Raw genomic sequence first — 19,426 nt, forward strand, 5'->3', positions numbered from 1 at the left:
ATCCACATTATGTTTTATTTATTAATAAGATAATTATCAAAACAAACAATAAATCACCAGATTTCAATTTTAATTTTTATTTCAGATTTCATCACAAGAATTCAAATTTTGATTTTAAGATACACGTAACCTTCATATTTCAACGATATACACATGTGTACTTGGATATAACTAGAACAGTACACATGTGTACTCAGCACCATCATGCCATTCATTTAAATCTCAAGATCATAAAAATCAAGGGCCCAGATCAGTTCACGCAGTTCACTTTAGAGAAATTGTTCACGTTTGAATCTAATCCTATATATATATATATATATATATATATATATATATAAACAAGTGAAAATCCTTTTTTAAACGCAAATAATCAATTTTTGGAAAACTGCATTTTGTTGTAGTAGGGGAAAGCTGCTTTTGGAAAACTGCGTTTTGTAACTTTCTAAGCGCAAATAATCAATTTTTTATTTTTTTACCCAAACACTCAAAACTGATTATTTACGATTTGAAAACTCAATAATCTAAAAATCTCCTTCAAAACTCAACCCCAAACACCCTCTAAAACCAATTAAGTGCAAGTTCAGTTAATTAAGCGGAAGAATTTAATTCAATTAAAGACCCAATTAATTAAACTAACAAACCCAATTAATTAACAAGGCCCAAATAATATTAGTGTCAAACGAGTCGGCACTCCTGCATCACCTAACTTATTCAATCACCAGAGTTATTATCTCAATCAACAAGTTAATCCAATACACTAAAATATACGTTGATAACACTAAAATTACCAACAAAGATCAATATTAGCCTATGTGGCATTATATAATTCAGGTTAAAAAATGAGTTGTTGGTAAGGCTGTTCACGAGCCGAACCAAACCCGATCGGACCTTTGCTCATTCGCGGTTCACTTACAAAATGAACCGAACGTCTTTTTTAAACCGAACCAAAGTCGAACAAGAGTGTTTCGATCCGAGCATTTTTCGAGCAAACGTCGAGCAAGTATCGCATGCCACAGAACAAATAGGGAAGTGACAACGGGGGTGTTAGGGGCCGTTTGGCAACTTCTGAATGGTTAAGTGCTGAACCAGTAAGAGGTCTGAACCATTAAGTGCTGAATCAGTAAAAGGTTAAGAGCCAATATAACACTTAACCATTCGGAGGCAAATGTATGGTCAATTCAGATTAGAGGTCTTAACCATTCAGAGGTAAATGTCTGAACCATTCAGACATCTGCTCGCGAAACAAACAGTCTGAACAATTAAGTGCTGAACCAGTAAGAGGTCTGAACCATTAAGAGCCCCATTAAGAGGTAAACAAACAGCCCATTAGTTTTTAGAGTAAAGTGCAGCTTTCGTCCCTAAGGTCTTGTCCAATTAGACTACAAGTATAAATTTAACAAATAAAAAGGAATGGAAAAAAAAACTCAACCGGTTCTACCGAGATCATCTGAGTGGGAAGATGAATCGCTGATCGATTGAAGCAGACCCTTGTTGTATCGCAAGTTCAAAATCGAATGCGCTTGAAGCAAAACCATGGGGATATGGTGTCGTGGCGATGGAGAATTCAAATAATGATTGTCCATAATTAGGATTATGTACTTCTAAATTGAATGGCGCGTTGACATTTTAGTATCGATCAACACTTTCAGTATTTTGACATTTTGACTCAATTACTCAAATAGGTATTAGATTATTGGACAATGGGGCATTAAAGGCGGCGTTATGGGGGATACTTGGTTATGCTGCTAACGGACATGAGAAGATGTTATTGGTGGGCCCAAACTTTTTTCCACCAATCATAACTTTTCTATCTATTTTTAATTTTTAGATTATTGGATTTATTATTAGTTTAATAGAGTGATGGATAGTTAAAACTTGTAAAATAACCATATCTACATATGATACTAATATGGTAGATACTTATATGACGTGATAGTTAAATATTGGGTAACTTGATATCATTAGTGCAATTTAGACAAAACCATATCCACCATCCGAGTGATTAACTCAGGGCCGGTCTTTGAAGCTTCCCGCATCCGGTTTAAACCGGTTTTATAAACATTGGACTAGACACATATTTTAAGTTTTTATTGGAGATGGTCCGTCTGCATTAAAAATGAAAGATGCTTAAGAAGGGTTGTACTGTACCTGAATAGGTGTGTACTTAGCTGGAAAAGGCCCACATCATCACATCACATGGGGTAAACAAACAAACAAACAATCTGTTGTACCGGATGATTCTGAAGCTCACCACCACCGTCACCGTAGCAGCTTAGCATACGGCGTTTCTTCCATCTGCCTTTGGTGGACACAATGATTGACCAGTTCATCAATTTTGTCATTCGACCACCCAGGTATCTTCTTTACCAGATCTGCTATTGTACTCATTCTGTTTCTTGTTCATAACTTGCCCAATACTTGTAAATCGGATGTTTCCCCCTTGCTCAAATGCAGCATTTGCACTTAAATTCGGACCAATTAAAGAGGTTTGAGTGTTTTGGAACTAATAGTCAAATGAATATTCCTAAATGGAAATTCCCAAATTCCCATTTTCGAACTTCAAATCTAATACATACCCAAGTACCCAACTTGTTTTAAAGTAGCTATTATAAAGTATAATTAGTGTTTCAAACTTGTTATAAATAACTTCAATTCAAGCACCTTGCTTTCCACTTATTAGTTAGGCTACTCGGGGCGTCGTTTATCGGGTGGTATTGCATTTGGTTTGTGTGGGTAGTTCGGCAACACCGCCACAACGGTTCGTTTAGTGGAATCGACAAGGTGATCGGGTAGTGTATGCCGGTTTGAGTATGTGGGGTGGCAATGAGGTGGCCGTCTCTCATTGGTTGGTGCCATTTGGGTAGGTTGGGTACTTTGGTTTGTGCCTCTAGTACCGTAACGTACTGCTGTTAGAAATATACAAGAAGCATAGTCATATAACCTTAAATCCTATGCAGTCAATAGCGGTGGGATAGCATTAGCGATGAGCGGCCCTCGTGTAAAAATTGGGGTATTGATCCATTTCTAGTATAGGGATTAGTATATAACAGAAATTGTATGAGAGCCGATCAATTAAAAATCGGGGTATTGATCCATTTCTAATGTCGTATTGGATGCGCACCGTTAGCATACTTTGAACTTTTTTTAAATGATTACACAGGGCCGAATACAATCCTGACCAGTACTTATGGGAAAAGAACTTCACTCTTGCCGGTAGGAAATTCACAAGACAAGATCTGGAGGCGAGTACGGACATGCGTATCCACAACTTGCATATCTTTCATACCACCGCATCCCGATACGGGACGGGCATATATCTGACACGCGTTATTTGTGTTTTGCAGCTCAGGAATAGTAGAGGGCATACGTTGAGGTGCAGCCATTATTTGCCGTCACCGTTCCCAGCCGACACTTCTCTCCCTTGTGTCGTATACTGCCATGGAAACAGGTTCTCGTTTCTCAATCTCGATGATATATAATTGTATATGCGTTAAATGAATGAGAAACTTATTTGTTATCTATGGGATATGTGTAGTGGATGTAGGGCAGATGCAAATGAGGCTGCTGTTATTCTTCTACCATCAAACATTACGGTGTTCACTCTTGATTTTTCGGGTTCGGGGTTATCTGACGGCAATTATGTCAGCCTCGGTTGGCATGAGGTACACGTTCTCTTCCGGTCTTCAAATTCTTTCTCTAGTTGTATCATGTTTCTAATATCTTGTTTTCGTTTTCACTTCAGAGAGATGACCTCAAGGTTGTTGTCTCGTATTTGAGAAAAAATGAACAGATATCACGCATTGGTCTATGGGGACGTTCTATGGGTGCAGTCACTAGGTACTTTCTTTAATACTTAATGTGCGGTCGGACCGGGAAACCGGCCGGTTGAATCGGGTTTCTATGGGTTGGACTGGATTTTTTTTATATTTTTTAAATTTTACCCTATAAATTTTACGACAACATCCGCTTCTTACACCCGGTTAGACCGGTAAGGAGACCGGTTCGACGTTCGGTCCGGTTCTGAAAACATTGGTTACAAGATCCAGGTGCTAGAGTGCTCGTTGGTTTGATTCTACCTAACTTTATTTCTTTGATATGACACAGCTTACTCTATGGTGCGGAAGACCCTTCTATAGCTGGAATGGTGTTGGATAGTGCTTTCTCTAACTTATTTAATCTAATGATGGAACTGGTTGATGTGTATAAAATCCGGCTTCCCAAGTTTACGGTAATGCTTTTTTGATTCTTATTACAGAAAAAGCTTAAAATACAAGACCACCTACCTTATCGTGCGATGCATACACGAGCATCTCAGCCGCACATCTGATCTAATCTAGGCCTTCAATTGAACGCGGCGGCACAATAGTAATTAACTTTGCATAATTACGCACGTTATTGCATAATTACGCACGGTATAATGCATAGTTACCCACGTTATTTGCATAATTACGCATGGGTTGCGTCAACCCTAATTACACACGTTATTTGCATAATTCATCATCATCATCATCATACTCAGTATATCCCACCAATAGCAAAGCTGAGGTAGGGTCTGAGGAGGGTAAGATGTAGACAACCTTACCTCTACCCCGTAGGAATAGAGAGGCTGCTTCTAGTGAGACCCCCGGCTCGGTAGTAGTTTTGCATCAAGCCTTGGACATAAGGCACATAACACTCAGCAATTGGGACAAAAGCCGATTAGCGCATGTACCCCCTTGTCTTTCGGCTATCAACGCCACCACATGATGCATGATTAACCGTCCCTCGCTTTTTAACGTTATTTTCACGAAATTAGTAAAATAACGTTAAAACTTAAAATTAGTGCACTTTCACTTTTGCCCCCCAAGGACCCACACATATATACATTAAATGCGCATACCGCAAGCGGGGCACGTTATTTGCATAATTACGCACGTTATATTGGTGGTCGCGTACGCGACGCACGATAAGGAGGTGTTGTACATTAACCGGCCTCTACATATACATATAAGTTTACGGTTGAGATGTTCAAATATAATTCTCTCTTTTTCCTAACATATAATGACGGGTTTAAGTAAAAACACATGAAAATGAGAAACAAAAAACATGCTTTTATATGTATTCATAGTACATATTAATATCATAAACACGTTGACAGTTTGATTTTTATGTAAAGTTAAACACTCTTTATTGCAATCGTGAACGTTCCTAAAAAAAGATCGAAATTCTTTCCATTTAATCAGGTGAAGGTGGCTCTGCAGTACATGCGTCGAGTGATTCAAAAGAAAGCAAAATTCGATATAATGGATATTAACGCCTTGAAGGTTGCACCGAAAACATTCATTCCCGCTTTATTTGGCCACGCCAAAGGCGACAAGTTTATACAACCGCACCACTCAGACCTCATCTCTCTTTCCTACGCGGTATAAAACATTTCCCGATACTTTGCGGTTCCGTTACACGTATTAAGTTTGGTAATAGTTCAACTGTTAAAGAACAATCTAATTAATTCTGAATATCTACAGGGAGATAAAAACATGATAAAGTTCGACGGCGATCACAACTCAACTCGTCCGCAAGTTTTTTACGACTTGGTATCCGTATTCTTCCACAACGTTCTTCACCCTCCGCAAGTATCACCGGAATGTTCGAGCAGATACGAGAAATATTATGACCTCGGAGATCTTCAGGTCGATGCTGGTATAGAAGAGGTAATTTACTAATTTCTGTTTCATCAAACGTATTATAGTTATAGTTACCTTCATGTTGCTTGAAAATTGTTTCGAATAATTCTGTTTCTGCTGAGTGCAGCAGAACTCCGTGTTGAATGTTGCAAGAATGGGTAGTCTTCACAAACCGTCACAATTGCAGGTGAGTGAAACTGTAGATATCGGTATTCGTTTTTCGGTAAACGAATTTTGTTTAGATGTATGCTCTACAAAATGTACTCAAGTGTAATCTATGTTGCGGTTTTGTATTTTGGATATTTTTTTTGAACTTGATTTTTGTGTACGGATCTTATCAGGACAATCCGAGTGGTCAAATTGAGGAGTGTTGTTCGTATACAAGCTCAAATAGAGAGAGCTGGGGAAGATGCTCATCATTGGGTAGTGTTGGTGAACCTTTTCCAGACTGCAACGTGTCTAATGACAGTGAGGTGCTCTCTCTCTCTCTATCTATATAGGGATCCTAAGAGAAACACATGTTAATTGAGAAACGCAAGAAGCATTCTGGACAACACGTTTTCTCTAAGCCAAAAAAAATATTTTTTTTACTGCTAATCGCACGTGTATATTGTCAAATTTTGAATTATACATATGTGTACGTTATCAAACATGTATTTACGATGCTTATTTTTCTATTTTAAGCACGCAATTACACATATGTACACTAGCCAATAATAATCCCAAGTCAGTTATTAGCCAATAATAATCCGACCTCGTCCAATTTTTTTTGTAAAATAGACCGCCGTTAAAATAAGCTTAACGGAGTTAAGTTTTTTTTTTCCGAATTACAAACCGATGTTTTAGGGCTTTTGATCAGAACGAGGATACGAGTCGATTGATGTAAAACTTACCTCGAAATTGTGTTCGAAATGGCTTGAATTTTGTTAATTGGAAGTTAAACACCCGAATTGAAGCACCGTTTTCGTGGGTTGGGGGCAGTATTTTGAGGTAAGTTTTACATCAATCGACTCGTATCCTCGTTCTGATCAAAAGCCCTAAAACATCGGTTTGTAATTCGAAAAAAAACTTAACTCCGTTAAGCTATTTTAACGGCGGACTATTTTACAAAAAAATTGGACGAGGTTGGATTATTATTGGCTAATAACTGACTTGGGATTATTATCGGCCAATTTCAGAAAGATGGGATTATTATTTTCCAATTTGCCCTAGAAAAAACATGTTCAGAACCACAATCTTCCTTTATATACATATATGTACAATCATTTATATACATTTGTACATATATGTACCTTATCAAACATATATGTACGATACTTATTTTTCAATTTTAAACACCTATATACGCAATTATACACATATGTATAATTAAAAAAAACACCCCTGACAGGAAAAAAGGGCGATTTAGGGATTTTAAGTTTTTTTCATTAGAAAAATATGTGTGGTCCAGAATGCTTTTAACGTTTCTCCGTTACCCTAGTGCTTCTCGCATGATCCTGTATATAATATACACACTTCATTGAAAGAAAAATGTATTTTGCATTTCTAGTGTGTTGTTATTGTGCGATATTACTCAAGTGATTGTTCAAATTTAGGTGACGTTGAAGGTGCTTGCAACACCTCTTCGAACCAGTAAACATGCACCGGCAGCAGCAGATGTAAAGAAAGATAAAAAGAAAGTTTCAACGGCTTCAAAGAAAAGTGGACGTGACAAGTTTGAAAAACTAGAGGCCCTTAGTCAGCGGCTGCGCCTCTGCATCCTGAAACGTGTCAAGCATAGGAGAAACCATTCATCCTAAATTTGTAACATACTTAGGTTCTAGGTTTTAAGATGATTTTTCGATTTGATTTTCTTTAACATCTGCTTGGTAACAACTAACATGTAAGCCTAAGTCATTCTTTTTCTAACCAGAACTGACAAGCAGATTATGCGAGGCCCGCTCGCTGTTGTGTTTTGTTCATGTGAAGCTTAATTAGAGTCAAATACTGATTTCTACCCCATTGCCGGTTTCCACCTTTATCTTTACCAACTACATTAGACGCAAATTAGGACCTTTATACTAACGACTGTCTATTTTGGTCGTTAAATACAAGCATGTGAAAGTCATGTGAGGGTATTTATGTACCCCCCCCCCCCCCTTTTTAAATTCAATTGGCATGTATGGTGTTCGCGGAGTCCAATATGAAAGTAATTTCTATAAATTATAAGCGTAACGAAATAAGTTTTTCAATGCCGAATTCCAAATATGGTACTCTTTGCTTTCGCCGATATGTAATATTAAATAATCAATGGTTTTATGCAAACAATTAACTTTGCTACCTCTATCTGTCTTTAATATTATGACCATGTTCTGATCTACTTGCTTGTGTCCCTGTATTCCTAGAATCCTTTAAGATTTCTCTTCCATTCTCCACAACTTTTTGCCTCCTTGACTTGTGCTTTGACTCTGATTGGAGCTTTTGTCTTGTGTTGTTAGCACCACTAGACTCTTCACCTGATCCCATTTGTAGGTTTGATTTATGTCTGTTGGATGGTTGTGTTTGCATTTCAGACTCATGGGTTGCCGTTGCCTTGCCGTCTTGTTCGAAGAAAAGCGCCTGCACGACCATTCTTACTGGAAGCCTCGAGTTTTTCACAACATGAGCACACACTCCTGGCGACAACTTCTGGCAGTCGATAACATTGCACAACTGCTTCTTCTCTTCCTTGGTTGTCTTAGGATGCTCCTGTTCGCCATCCAAATTCATAAATATAACAAAACAAAACAAAACAAAACGCAACACGATCGTTGTTTAAAACAATAACATTATTAGTTAATTACCTTTAGATAGATGTTGATTGCTTTGTAAAGATTGTCGTGTTGGGGACGAGGTAAAGCTTTTGCAAGCGACACTAGTTTGTGTAGCGGCATATTCGCATCCCTTGCAACTATTTGAAGATAAGAGTCCACAACTTGCCCGACCTTTGTAACCGAATCATTTGGTCCCGTCCATCGTATCATAAAACTGTCCACCACAGCCTTAACCAAGTCGATAGACGAAAGTTTCAACAAATCATTTGGCGTTGCGTCCTCTAACTGCAAGCTGCATTTCTTAATAAGTTGTGCCTCCATCACCGTAGACACCCTTAAGAGTTTGGCTAAGCTAAGGAGTCTCAACAGGAATCCAGTCGATACGGATCCTTTATCTTCGGGAATCATGCTAATGATGGTCTCCAGTTGTCGTTTCTTTTTGTTTACAGTTGCGGTTGAGGAGGTTTCAGGGTCGAGTTTACTCGACCTTGGTAGCCAAAGACATGCGTAAACATGCAAAGCTTCACCGATAAGTTGAGGAGGCAGCATGTTACTTGACTTCACACTATTAATTATGCATCTGAATAGGTCTATATCCAGGTTTGCTATATCCTCAGTCCACCAATCCTTAGGGGAAGCAGCCTTCTTCCGCGCATATCCTTTTCGGGTATAAGTGTAGGACCATTTAACCTGCATCCAAAGCCTCTTCTGCTTTTAGTTCAATTATTCTCCCGACCCTTCAAGAATGTATCACATTGGAAATTCCAACAATTTGTTTAATCGATACAAATTTTGAGCACACTGAACTATCCATGTGGCTCAGAGCCCTCATAGGCGTCACAGCCCAGGCACAACGACGTGGATCATTATTATCAGTAGCCCTTTTAGTCATTACATTTAGAGGGTGTTTGGGGTTGAGTTTGAAGGAGATTTTTAGATTATTGAGTTTTGAAATCGTAAATAATCAGTTTTGAGTGTTTGGGTAAAAAAATTAAAAAAAAATGATTATTTGCGTTTAGATAGTTACAAATCACAGTTTTCCAAAAGCAACCCCCCCCCCCCCCCTACTGCAACAAAACGCAGTTTTCCAAAAATTGATTATTTGCGTTTAGAAAAGGATTTTCACTTGTTTATTTTTTTTAAATATATATATTTGCCAAACACTCAAATAGTTGATTATCTGATTATTGTGATATCAAGCAACATAATCAAATCCAAACACTATCTTTCGACATCACGTTTTTTTACAGTTAATTAGTTAATTATCTAATTCTGATTATTCAAAACACATAATCTATTTTGAAAACTCAACCCCAAACACCCCCTTAGATATATTTTTTATAGTTCTAAAAGTGATAATTTATATTAAAATTAAATGAGTCGTTTTCATTTGGTGAAATCCAATACAAGAATGAAAGAAACAATATTTTTCAAAAAAAACTTTTATTTTCTGATAAGAATTACTACAAGGCCCAAAACTCATACACTAATTCATATAATCTTATCTTAAAGGATTACTGATTACCTTGCTAGGTGGTGTGACTATTTTGTCAACAATAGAATCAATGCACTTTCTAATAATCCCAAGATTTTCAGACCATTCAGGCAATGTTCCAGTCGTGTGCAGCGTGACAATCGAATCTTTCCACCCTTGAAGAATGCATGAATTAAAGAAAGCCTCTAGCTTCGAGACGAAGTTGCCCTTGTCAACAGATTCCGTCATTTGAAGGAACTTAGCAGCCGAAATTGCTTGTACAAAGTTATGAGCACTGAGATCAATCGTGACCCCATAGCAAAACTTCGCGCATAGTTCAAAAGCATCTTCACCACCAGGGATATCATGAAGCTCCACACAACATCTACTGCTATCCGAGCAAAGTCTTTGTAAGAGACCGCACTTTGGAAGAAGCGGAAACTGCAACTTGGGATTTCCATGTGATGAGTCTCTCCATGTGTATTAATTAATTTATGTGTTTAAACTAATTAAAGATAGTACCTTATGGAGAAGATAGGTGACGTTGTTGACGCATATGGTTAGGTCGCTTGGTAAGTCTGAAAGCGTCGTCCTACATGTTATCAAACAAGCATATATATCAAGTAGTTGCAGCATATGTATTGTTTTCATATTGAAACTAATGAACCTGATGGCTTGTTGTGTGTAAAAGTTATCCGGCCTTGTCCCGATTCGCATAAACTTCATCTTTTACTTGATGAAATGAATATTATTATGCTTTGCTTATCTACAACTAAATTTAAGAGAGAAGAATCACATAGAGGAAACTGAGTGAGATGTCAACTGATGCAAAGCAGAAAATCATATACGCGTAATTCCGTTTGTAATTTGTTATATTCTTGTCTTTAGTAGTAGAATATAAACAACAACAATCATACCCTGTAAATCCCACAAATACCAAAGCTAAAAGCAGTATAATATATGTGTTACAAATATTCAAATTGATGATGAAAAAATAAACATATGTTTAGTAAACAAGTATTGGTTAGGAAAAAAAGACAAACGATCAAATACAAATAACTTTAATGTACAAAACGTACGAACTGAAGGTTTTGCTGAAAAAACGCGGTGACATTTTCATAATTATTTACTCGTGGAGTAATTATCAAAATTACTCTACAAATGATCTTGTAGGGTAATTAGAGTAATTTTGTAAAATGTTCTTGTAGAGTAATTTTGATCTTGTAGAGTAATTTTGATTTTGTATGGTAATTATCAAAATTACTCTACAAGTGTATCAAAATTACTCTGCAAGTTTATCAAACAACATACAATTCAAAATTACTTTACAAAATTATCTTACAAGATCAAAATTACCATACAAGATCATTTGTAGAGCAATTTTGATAATTACTCTATGAGGAAATAATTACGAAAATGCCACCGCGTTTTTTTGGCTTTTTCATGCCTTTCGTACGTTTTGTGCGATAAGACACTTTGTACGTGAACTTTACTCAGGAAAATAAATGAAGGATGTTCACCTGGAAAAAGAAAATGAAGTATGGTGATTGAAGCTATGAGGAACCAAACTAATGCAATGAAGGATGTTTAATAACAAAGTCTTGCCCATACATATATGCATGCAATGATGAGCAAGTACATAAACTAATAACATGGGAAAAATGAATGTGTTTAGTGAACCAAATCAAATCAATTCAAATCAAATCATGTAAGGCTATGAGAAAAAGCATAGTATGACAAGGCATGAAATTTAGTGGGGGAAAAGGTTGGGCCAAGAAGCATGAAAAGATATTCCCCATTATGGTTTCCTCCACTTGACATGGAAATATCAAATATGTAGAGTTAATTACGGTTTCGTCCTTGTGGTTGGTAAAATTCCCGGTTTTGGTTCTCGTGCGCAGTGGCGAAGCTTGACCCGAATGACCGGGGGGGGGGGGGGGTCAAAAACATATATACTAAAAAATTTCTGTAGAACCGGGGGTTGAAAACGTATATACCTAAAAATTTCTATACGAAAACTACATATATAACACTACTGACTGAAAAGTTCGGGGGGTTGGGCGCCCCTCCCCGCCCCTTCTATACTTCGCCACTGACTATGAGGGTTTGTGGTTTCCGTTTCTTGCCATTGACTAACTACATGTTTACTTCTGTTGATGTTAAATTGAAAAGTAAAATGTCATTTCACCTTACGTATAAGGTCTTACTGCAAATGGTACAATCTTTTAAATAAATAAAAAAAGAAAAAGAAATTATATAATTTTTTAAATTTAAACAAGTGTCATCAGAGATGAAATCCGAATGTCCTTTTGACGCCCCCTCTCAAAAAATAAATAAATAAAAATTAATCCTCTAAGAAAAACAGAAGCCCATGGATTAAAACTTTTTTTTAAGTAAACTTCATTAAAACACGTCTCCGACATAAACATGTATGTGTGGCGAATAATTGGATTATTTTGCATGGCAAACATTTCCACACCCACTCATTTGAATTCTGTCTGTAATTTAATGAAATTCGTACAAATAAAGCAAATAATACTCTCTTCTTACTTTCTTTTTTCAATTAAAGTAGTAAGATGGAATTGAAGATGATGGCTAATGAATAATGATGTTGAAGCAGTCAACTCATACTTTGTTGTATTATTACAGCCTGCCTAGCTACTAAACATATTTGAAATGATGATGTCTATACAATCTTTATCCATCTTACGAAAATGGCCACTGCAACGAAATTGGCCACTGCAACGCCGTCTTTGCGAAAATGGCCACCGGACACCCCTTGACGAGCCGGTTCAAAATCCTGAAACGGCACATGAGTTTTTTTTAACGGCCGTCCACTCCCCGCTTGACACGTGTCCGACATTCCCTGAAACGGCTTGAGAAGGAAGCTGTGAACGACACGTGGCTGTGAATGTGGAAAGATCTTAGCCAAGCCGTTACAACCGGCTCATGTGGAAAGATCTTAGCCATGTTCCTTCAACGAGCCAAGCCACGTTCTTACAAGATAGCCAAGCCGTTTCCGTACGATCTGGCCAAGCCGTTACAGCTGACATCTGAGCCGTTTCCGTGAACTACTTGTGCCGTTTTAGCTGGCTCCAAGCCGTTTTAGCTGGCGCCAAGCCGTTACAGAAGGTCCGTGCCGTTTCAACACATTGTTCGAGCCGTTTCAGCTGGCTCAAGCCGTTTCAAACCTTTATATTTAGTGAGTGGCCGTTAAAAATTTTTCCCTACATTTTTGTATTAGTTTTTTCAACATATTTGTTTAAAGTTATAAAAACATTTGGCATTTTGTAAAAGAAAGTTTCCAACTTAAAATTATGAAGATTCGTTTGGTTGTATACACTGGCGGAAAGTGGGAAATCGTTAACGGAAAGTTGGAGTATGTTGCTGATGCTGATTCAAGTAGACGTGGTTTAGAAATTGAACCCAACCTTTCATACACCGCTCTTTTAAGTAAACTGTCAAACATTTGTAGTTCTACAAACATTACGAAGTTATCTTATCGGTTGTCTTCCTTTAGTGATCCCATAGATATAATAAACGATGAAGATCTTGCAATTTTTTATAATTTTGCTATGGAAAATATTTTTGAAATTTATAAATTATATGTGATTGAAGGGTTTGGTGTTGGATCATCTGGTTTTTCAAGTCCAAAAAAATTTTTAGTTCCTGATTTAAATTTCTGTACTGATGAAGAAAATTATGATGTTGTAAACGACTCCCAACCAAATCCTGATAATTCTTTCGAAAATTGTTCGCGATCTTCATCAATTACTTTTGAACCAGGTCACGTATTTAATAACAAAGAAGACATGAAACTTGAATTGGGAAAAAAATGTTTGTTAGAACACTTTGAGTTTAAAGTAGATAGATCCTCTAAAACTCGGTACCAGGTGTCATGTTTGGTCGACGGTTGCGGTTGGCGTTTCCGTGCAAGGAGTTTTGGAGATAGTGGGGTGTTTTTTGTTAAGAGTTTTAACGATAAACACACGTGCTCGAAGACGCTAACGTACCCACATGTTCGTCAGGCAAACCCACATGTTGTTGCTCATTATTTAAAAGAACCTTTAAAAGACAGTGGAAGAATATATCGTTGTAATGAAATAGTGAAAGATTTTAGACAGAGATTCCAAGTTGAGATAACCACTAGTCAAGCTTGGCGTGGAAAAAGTCTGGCACTAGAGCTTTTACAAGGATCAAGCAGAGAGTCGTTCGCAGAACTACCACTTTACTGTTACAATCTTGAGCGGGCAAATCCTGGTTCTGTTACACATATCAAGACTGATCACGAGCGTCGGTTTGAGATGGTCTTTGTCGCGATTGGTGCTGCGGTAAGTTATAGCATTATCTGTTTTTATTTTGTTTCGACAAACTACATGTTCTTGACTCTTTTTAAATAATTTTGTTTCAGATTCGTACCTTTATATGCAATTTAAGACCGGTGGTGATCATTGATGCTGCACACCTAAAGGGTGAATTTAAGGGGACGTTATTTTTAGCTGTTGGAATGGATGGAAACAACCAAATTTTACCAATTTCCTACGGAATAGGAAAATCAGAGGATGGTGAATGTTGGACATGGTTTCTGTCAAAGCTTAAAGAATGTATGGGTGAAATACCTGAAATGGCCATAATTTCGGATAGAGCGAATTCTATACATCTGGCTGTTAGAAACGTCTTTCCACATGTTTATCATGGGTTATGCTGTCGTCATTTAATGATGAACCTACGTTTACCCTCTGATAAAAAAAAAGAAAATGAGAAGTTGTGGTGGAAGACATGCAAATCGTACCGATTGTCTGATTTTAACGAGTCATTTAATGCTCTTTGTCTTGCCGTTCCTAGAGTGCGACACACTCTAACAAGTATTGGGTTCGGTAGATGGGCACGGGCGCATTGTCCAGGCAATCGATATCATTATATGACATCTAACAGCGCGGAGTCTATTAACGCTTTATCTAGACACTCGCGTAAAATGCCGGTAACACAACTCTTAGAGTTCTTCCGGCAATCTGTACAAAAGTGGTTTTACGATCGCCGTTTGCAAGGTATACATGAAAAACATTTACTTACACAGTGGGCACAGAAGAAAATTTTTAAAAAAAATGAAGGGTCTAGAACATGGACGGTTGCTGGGATTGAGTTAAACAGTTATTCTGTTGCAGACAGTGGAAAGGGGGGTTTAGTGGACTTTGTTAATGGAACATGTAGTTGCCGAGTTTGGCAGGTTTCTGGTTTACCATGCGGGCATGTTATCGCCGTTTCAAAATTTTTAGGTGAAACCGACTGCAGTAAGTATTGCTTCCCGTGTTACTCCAACGAAGTCTATAAGAAAACTTATGAAGAAGCGATTTATCCTCTCCCGCATAGATCTGAATGGGAGACTCCAGAAGACCTTATCAATCTTCAACCGCCACATATGACAAAGCGCCAGGCTGGTCGTCCTCGAGAAAACAACCGAATCTTATCCCGCGGGGAAGAACCTACTCCCCTCTATTGTTCCCGATGTAACTCATATGGTCATCATCGGGATGTATGTCGGCAGCCCGTGCCGTCAGAAGTTCGTACTCGCAAACACCCAGACAAAGGGAAAGGGAAAGAAACCGATAATCCTGATGATTTTACACAATCTCCTGCTGATTATATGTATCCGTCTTTCAACTTGGGAGACTTTTAATACTTTATTAATTTATTTTGTGAAATTTAATCTAACTTGTCTAGTAACTAGTTGCATATTAATATTGAAAATCATTTCATTAAAATATGTTATTAATTTTTTTTTATATTACATGCATACATAGAACCATTAAACATTAACAGGTGTGAAGCGCCCGGTGTAGAGTTCATCTGCCATGTACCGTCTGTATCTGAAACAAGCATCCTGAAGGTTTCCTTCGGTCCATGTTAAAGAACGATTCCAAATAAGTTTTTCCATTAGCATACATATGATGACTCCTGAATTTCTGCCAACACGATTTGTTTGAGGAGGCCACACGAAATCCCCTACTATTTGCATGGAACGCGTCTCATTTATTCCTGACTGTTGCCAGTACGATATACGTCCGAGAAACCACAAAAATAAAGACTCAAATTCTAGAACAATTTGATGTACTCTTCTGTGTACGCAAAATGAATCTCCGCAATTAATCGTGTCACAATTATTAGCAAAAAAAATTCTTAATTGTAGTGACTTTATATTTATTTTAAAAAGCAACCAATTTTGTTCGTTGTCCGGTATAGGAACGTATACCTGCAAAAAAGTGAATAATTTTAGGTTCTAAATCAACGGTGTAAATTTAAAAACAAAAATTATTAGCAAAAAAATACTTTCCCAAAAATTATATCAAACACCTACAAGTTCTTATTTAAAAAAAAAAAACAACCCTGACATTTATTATCTAATAACCGGAATGGTCTTCCGCTTCAGAATCATACTCTACCCCTTCTTCCATTTCCGCACGATAAGCTTCAAAACGCACTTTATCGTACAGCCGTTCGAAACAAGATTCGTCGTCTGAGTCTGACTCTTCGTCAGCAGTAACCGCCAAATTTTCTTGTGGAATAATCTGGTCCAAAGGAAGCTGTTGTTCATCGTGATTAGGTAACGGATCAACCGCCTCACACTGAACATAACCCCTAAATGGTGCTTCACGTGTTGGCTGTTGCACCGGGTTTGGGGGTTACGAGTTTGTGAATTATTTGGTTCGGGGTTATCTGGGGGTGGGTTTGGGTGGTTAATCGGTTGGAAAATGTTGACGTTGATATGAACGTTTACATGAATGTTGATTTCTTGATTTGCCATGAGGTAGAAAAAAGAGGTAAAAAAAAAGGGGATGCAGTTGAGCAGTGAACCAAGATGTGTTTAAATAGGTGTGGAGTAAGAGTGGGAGTCGTGTTCATTTAATAAAAAACGGATATAATAAAGTAGAAAAAAAAAATTGATAAAGCCTACCGTATCAATTTCCCAGAATGGAGGATATGTTGCTGTAGAACCATCTGCGTATCTGGTTGCATCAATATCTTGTTTATGTAACATGTCGAAGAAATTTGGCGGTAGAACTGTCCAACGAATATCGTTTGACGACAGCGTCCTTGCATTCTCTCGTTCACACATGAGTTTGTTACACCATGCTTGTACGTGCTAAAAAATGATGGTAATTTACTTATTACAAAAATTATGAAACAGATTTTTATTACGAAAAAATTTATTATTAAGGTACCGTTTTTTGAATAAAACCTGCTCCAGTAAATCCAAGCAGTCCCCCCCACCAATCCTTTCCTAGTGGTGTTAACCCCGTGTAAGAAGAATAGCAACTAGGATTATCTCCTTCGTAGTAAAATTCAAGAACATTTGGAGACCATTGGCGATCCCAAATCTGTTGATTGTTGGAAACGGAAGGAGGAATACTTGTCATTGGTAATGGAGGATGTCACATGTGTAATAAAGGTAGAAGGGACACATATATATATATATATACATATAAAGACTAGTAGAAAAATATTTAATGTTTTTAAACCAAAAAAAATACAATTACATTTCTAATACGGGATCATCATCATCATCACCAAGGTTGTTGTTAGTTGTTGTATCTGGTAACACGGAATCATAAAATAGTAAAGCAAGTTGACGTCGCATACGTTCCGCTGTTTTCTGAGTATCTTTATCATTGTTCAACGGTTTTTTATTTATCAACCTATCAAGAAATATGCAAACCCAAACCCCACAGTCTCCCAAAACTCCGGACTGCTGAGGAGCATCGGTTGCATAAATAACTCGGAAAGGGTAAGTTAACGGTAATGGTCTGTGGGCATTGTAACCATGAATTCGTAGCCAGTGGTCAAACACAAAATTTATATGACACACCACATCCGTTCTTTCCTTTTCGAAAGCATTTAAATAGCTGAAAGAGCAACAAATTAACAAAGTTAGTAACATGTATGTTGGAGTACTAATAAGTTAAATCTGCCTAATACCTGTCGTATATCGTTAGCGTGTAATTGAGAAGATTGAAAACGCCTAAAAACCAATGAGCACCTTCTATATACAACGGTACGTAAACCTATATAATTAGTAAGCAAAATATTAAATTAATTCAATACGAAATACATTTATTCAGTAATTAATAAGTTGTCGTTCAACATTACCTCGTCAACAGTATGTATTGATGGAAAAGGGTCAACCTGCCCAGTAAAGTAACCTTTACAGGTATGGTCGACGGACGTGTACCGAAAATAATTTTGAAAATATGGGGGTAGAATACTCCACCGATCATTTTCATTTCTTGAATGATACATGTGGATCATCCACCCAAATATATGCTGTCAAACATTATAAAGTTAATTACAATAAAATATACAAAAAAATATAAATTAATTTTTTATTACTTACATCATCGCTTAACCAGCCTTCACCGTCCATGCCCAGCAACGACTCCCAAAATTTTGGACCGACAGAATTCCCAACTATTAGGGAAAGATGTTGACTGCCGCAATTTGGATACCAGTGCTTGATAAAATCAATTTGTCTATCCTCGTTTCTTGACCTTTTGGCTTTTATATCTTTCAATCTTTTAAAAGCCACATACGGGGATAGCATAGCTGCTGCGGGCTTTACAAGCCTTTCCGACCGTCTCAGTTTGACGATTTCGGGATCCTCATTCTACAAAAATTGTATATATGTATTAATTTCACTATCTAAAAAATAATTTCATTAACTTTCATTTACAAAATTAATACTAAATTTTTTTAAATTTATACTACTAATAAAAATATGATAAGTAATTAAAATAAAAAGATTGGAAAAACTTACAAAATCTTCATTCACCATCGGGCTCATAGAGACGTGGTAGGCATTATCGTAATTGATAAATGAATCGGCAACAGCCTACAAGAAAAGCATAACAGGTAAATTAACAGTTATTGGTGGATATTGTTATTATAAAAAAATTAACCTTACATTATCACTCTGAGTGTGTGCCTCTTCTTTTGGTGTTCGTACGGTCACCGGAGTCCTGACCGTTTTTTGCTTTGGAGAACATCGATATGATTGAGAAAACTCTCCCATGAACATATTCGTAAGTCTCCGGTTGTTCTCTAGCAGCCTCTCGTCCAAGACTGATTTAAACTTTGAAATCAGGTCATCCTCGTAATTTGATCGAAACGGGGTCGGGGGGGGGATCAAAATTCTGTTGTGGAATCTCATCTCGATCCGTTGCCTGATTATAACCTTCATTGGTCCCATCGGAACCAAACAGAGCCCCCATTACATTGGCAAGCTGTTCTTGTGTGACGACACCTGGGGCGGCCTGCATTTCTGGTTGATTTTGACCCGTGAATCCAGTGGGCATTTGAAAGGGTATTTCTGTGTGCATTTGAATGGGTATTTCTGTGGCCCTTTCAACCGGATTCTCGCCCGGCATTGCACTGGCATACAGCCGACGTTCAGCGTCTAAATAATCTGAACTAGACAAATACCACGCGCTTTGCAACTCATTTTC

The 19,426-nt window shown here is 37.5% G+C and overlaps 3 protein-coding genes and 1 long non-coding RNA gene across 6 annotated transcripts; 2 read left to right on the forward strand and 2 right to left on the reverse strand.

Annotated features, from left to right (window-relative positions):
* Nucleotides 1-2,111: 2,111 nt before the first annotated feature.
* On the forward strand, nucleotides 2,112-7,657 carry LOC110910733. Of its 2 annotated transcripts, none has more exons than XM_022155338.2 (11): nucleotides 2,112-2,354; nucleotides 3,161-3,242; nucleotides 3,345-3,448; nucleotides 3,536-3,662; nucleotides 3,743-3,837; nucleotides 4,105-4,228; nucleotides 5,223-5,402; nucleotides 5,505-5,690; nucleotides 5,791-5,850; nucleotides 6,005-6,136; nucleotides 7,259-7,657. In XM_022155338.2, the coding sequence occupies exons 1-11, from the start codon at nucleotides 2,314-2,316 to the stop codon at nucleotides 7,460-7,462; spliced, it is 1,335 nt and encodes a 444-aa protein (XP_022011030.1). In that variant the 5' UTR covers nucleotides 2,112-2,313; the 3' UTR covers nucleotides 7,463-7,657. The 2 variants fall into 2 exon arrangements, with proteins under 2 accessions (XP_022011030.1, XP_022011031.1); XM_022155339.2 differs by having other exon boundaries at nucleotides 5,794-5,850.
* A 252-nt stretch (nucleotides 7,658-7,909) lies between these two features.
* LOC110910734 (BTB/POZ domain-containing protein At5g47800) lies at nucleotides 7,910-11,617 on the reverse strand. 2 transcript variants are annotated; one of them, XM_022155341.2, is made up of 6 exons: nucleotides 11,450-11,617; nucleotides 10,597-10,701; nucleotides 10,452-10,521; nucleotides 9,981-10,376; nucleotides 8,486-9,145; nucleotides 7,910-8,390 (listed from the first exon to the last, which is right to left on the reverse strand). In XM_022155341.2, the coding sequence occupies exons 2-6, from the start codon at nucleotides 10,653-10,655 to the stop codon at nucleotides 7,986-7,988; spliced, it is 1,590 nt and encodes a 529-aa protein (XP_022011033.1). In that variant the 5' UTR covers nucleotides 10,656-10,701; nucleotides 11,450-11,617; the 3' UTR covers nucleotides 7,910-7,985. The 2 variants fall into 2 exon arrangements, with proteins under 2 accessions (XP_022011033.1, XP_022011034.1); XM_022155342.2 differs by having other exon boundaries at nucleotides 9,981-10,370; nucleotides 11,450-11,615.
* Nucleotides 11,618-12,668: 1,051 nt separating this feature from the next.
* LOC110913308 lies at nucleotides 12,669-15,606 on the forward strand. The gene is made up of 2 exons (XM_022158149.2): nucleotides 12,669-14,260; nucleotides 14,341-15,606. The coding sequence occupies exons 1-2, from the start codon at nucleotides 13,247-13,249 to the stop codon at nucleotides 15,604-15,606; spliced, it is 2,280 nt and encodes a 759-aa protein (XP_022013841.1). The 5' UTR covers nucleotides 12,669-13,246.
* Nucleotides 15,607-18,571: 2,965 nt separating this feature from the next.
* LOC118487372 lies at nucleotides 18,572-19,002 on the reverse strand. The gene is made up of 3 exons (XR_004881651.1): nucleotides 18,886-19,002; nucleotides 18,739-18,813; nucleotides 18,572-18,588 (listed from the first exon to the last, which is right to left on the reverse strand). It is a non-coding gene; the product is annotated as an uncharacterized LOC118487372 (long non-coding RNA).
* Nucleotides 19,003-19,426: the final 424 nt, after the last annotated feature.

Source organism: Helianthus annuus, chromosome 15, assembly GCF_002127325.2.
Source record: "Helianthus annuus cultivar XRQ/B chromosome 15, HanXRQr2.0-SUNRISE, whole genome shotgun sequence".
Taxonomy (NCBI): Eukaryota; Viridiplantae; Streptophyta; class Magnoliopsida; order Asterales; family Asteraceae; genus Helianthus; species Helianthus annuus.

What these genes read in the sequence shown, in the direction of transcription:
- LOC110913308 (XM_022158149.2), top strand. Translation starts at nt 13,247, where the DNA reads ATGAAGATTCGTTTGGTTGTATACACTGGCGGAAAGTGGGAAATCGTT. An exon ending in TTGTCGCGATTGGTGCTGCG is followed by an intron (nt 14,261 to 14,340) that starts GTAAGTTATAGC and finishes ATTTTGTTTCAG; the next exon opens with ATTCGTACCTTTATATGCAA.
- LOC110910734 (XM_022155341.2), bottom strand. Translation starts at nt 10,655, where the DNA reads ATGAAGTTTATGCGAATCGGGACAAGGCCGGATAACTTTTACACACAA. An exon ending in TCACCTATCTTCTCCATAAG is followed by an intron (nt 10,377 to 10,451) that starts GTACTATCTTTA and finishes GGAAATCCCAAG; the next exon opens with TTGCAGTTTCCGCTTCTTCC. An exon ending in TAGTCACACCACCTAGCAAG is followed by an intron (nt 9,146 to 9,980) that starts GTAATCAGTAAT and finishes CTTTGGATGCAG; the next exon opens with GTTAAATGGTCCTACACTTA.
- LOC110910733 (XM_022155338.2), top strand. Translation starts at nt 2,314, where the DNA reads ATGATTGACCAGTTCATCAATTTTGTCATTCGACCACCCAG. An exon ending in TCACAAGACAAGATCTGGAG is followed by an intron (nt 3,243 to 3,344) that starts GCGAGTACGGAC and finishes TGTGTTTTGCAG; the next exon opens with CTCAGGAATAGTAGAGGGCA. An exon ending in TCTATGGGTGCAGTCACTAG is followed by an intron (nt 3,838 to 4,104) that starts GTACTTTCTTTA and finishes GATATGACACAG; the next exon opens with CTTACTCTATGGTGCGGAAG.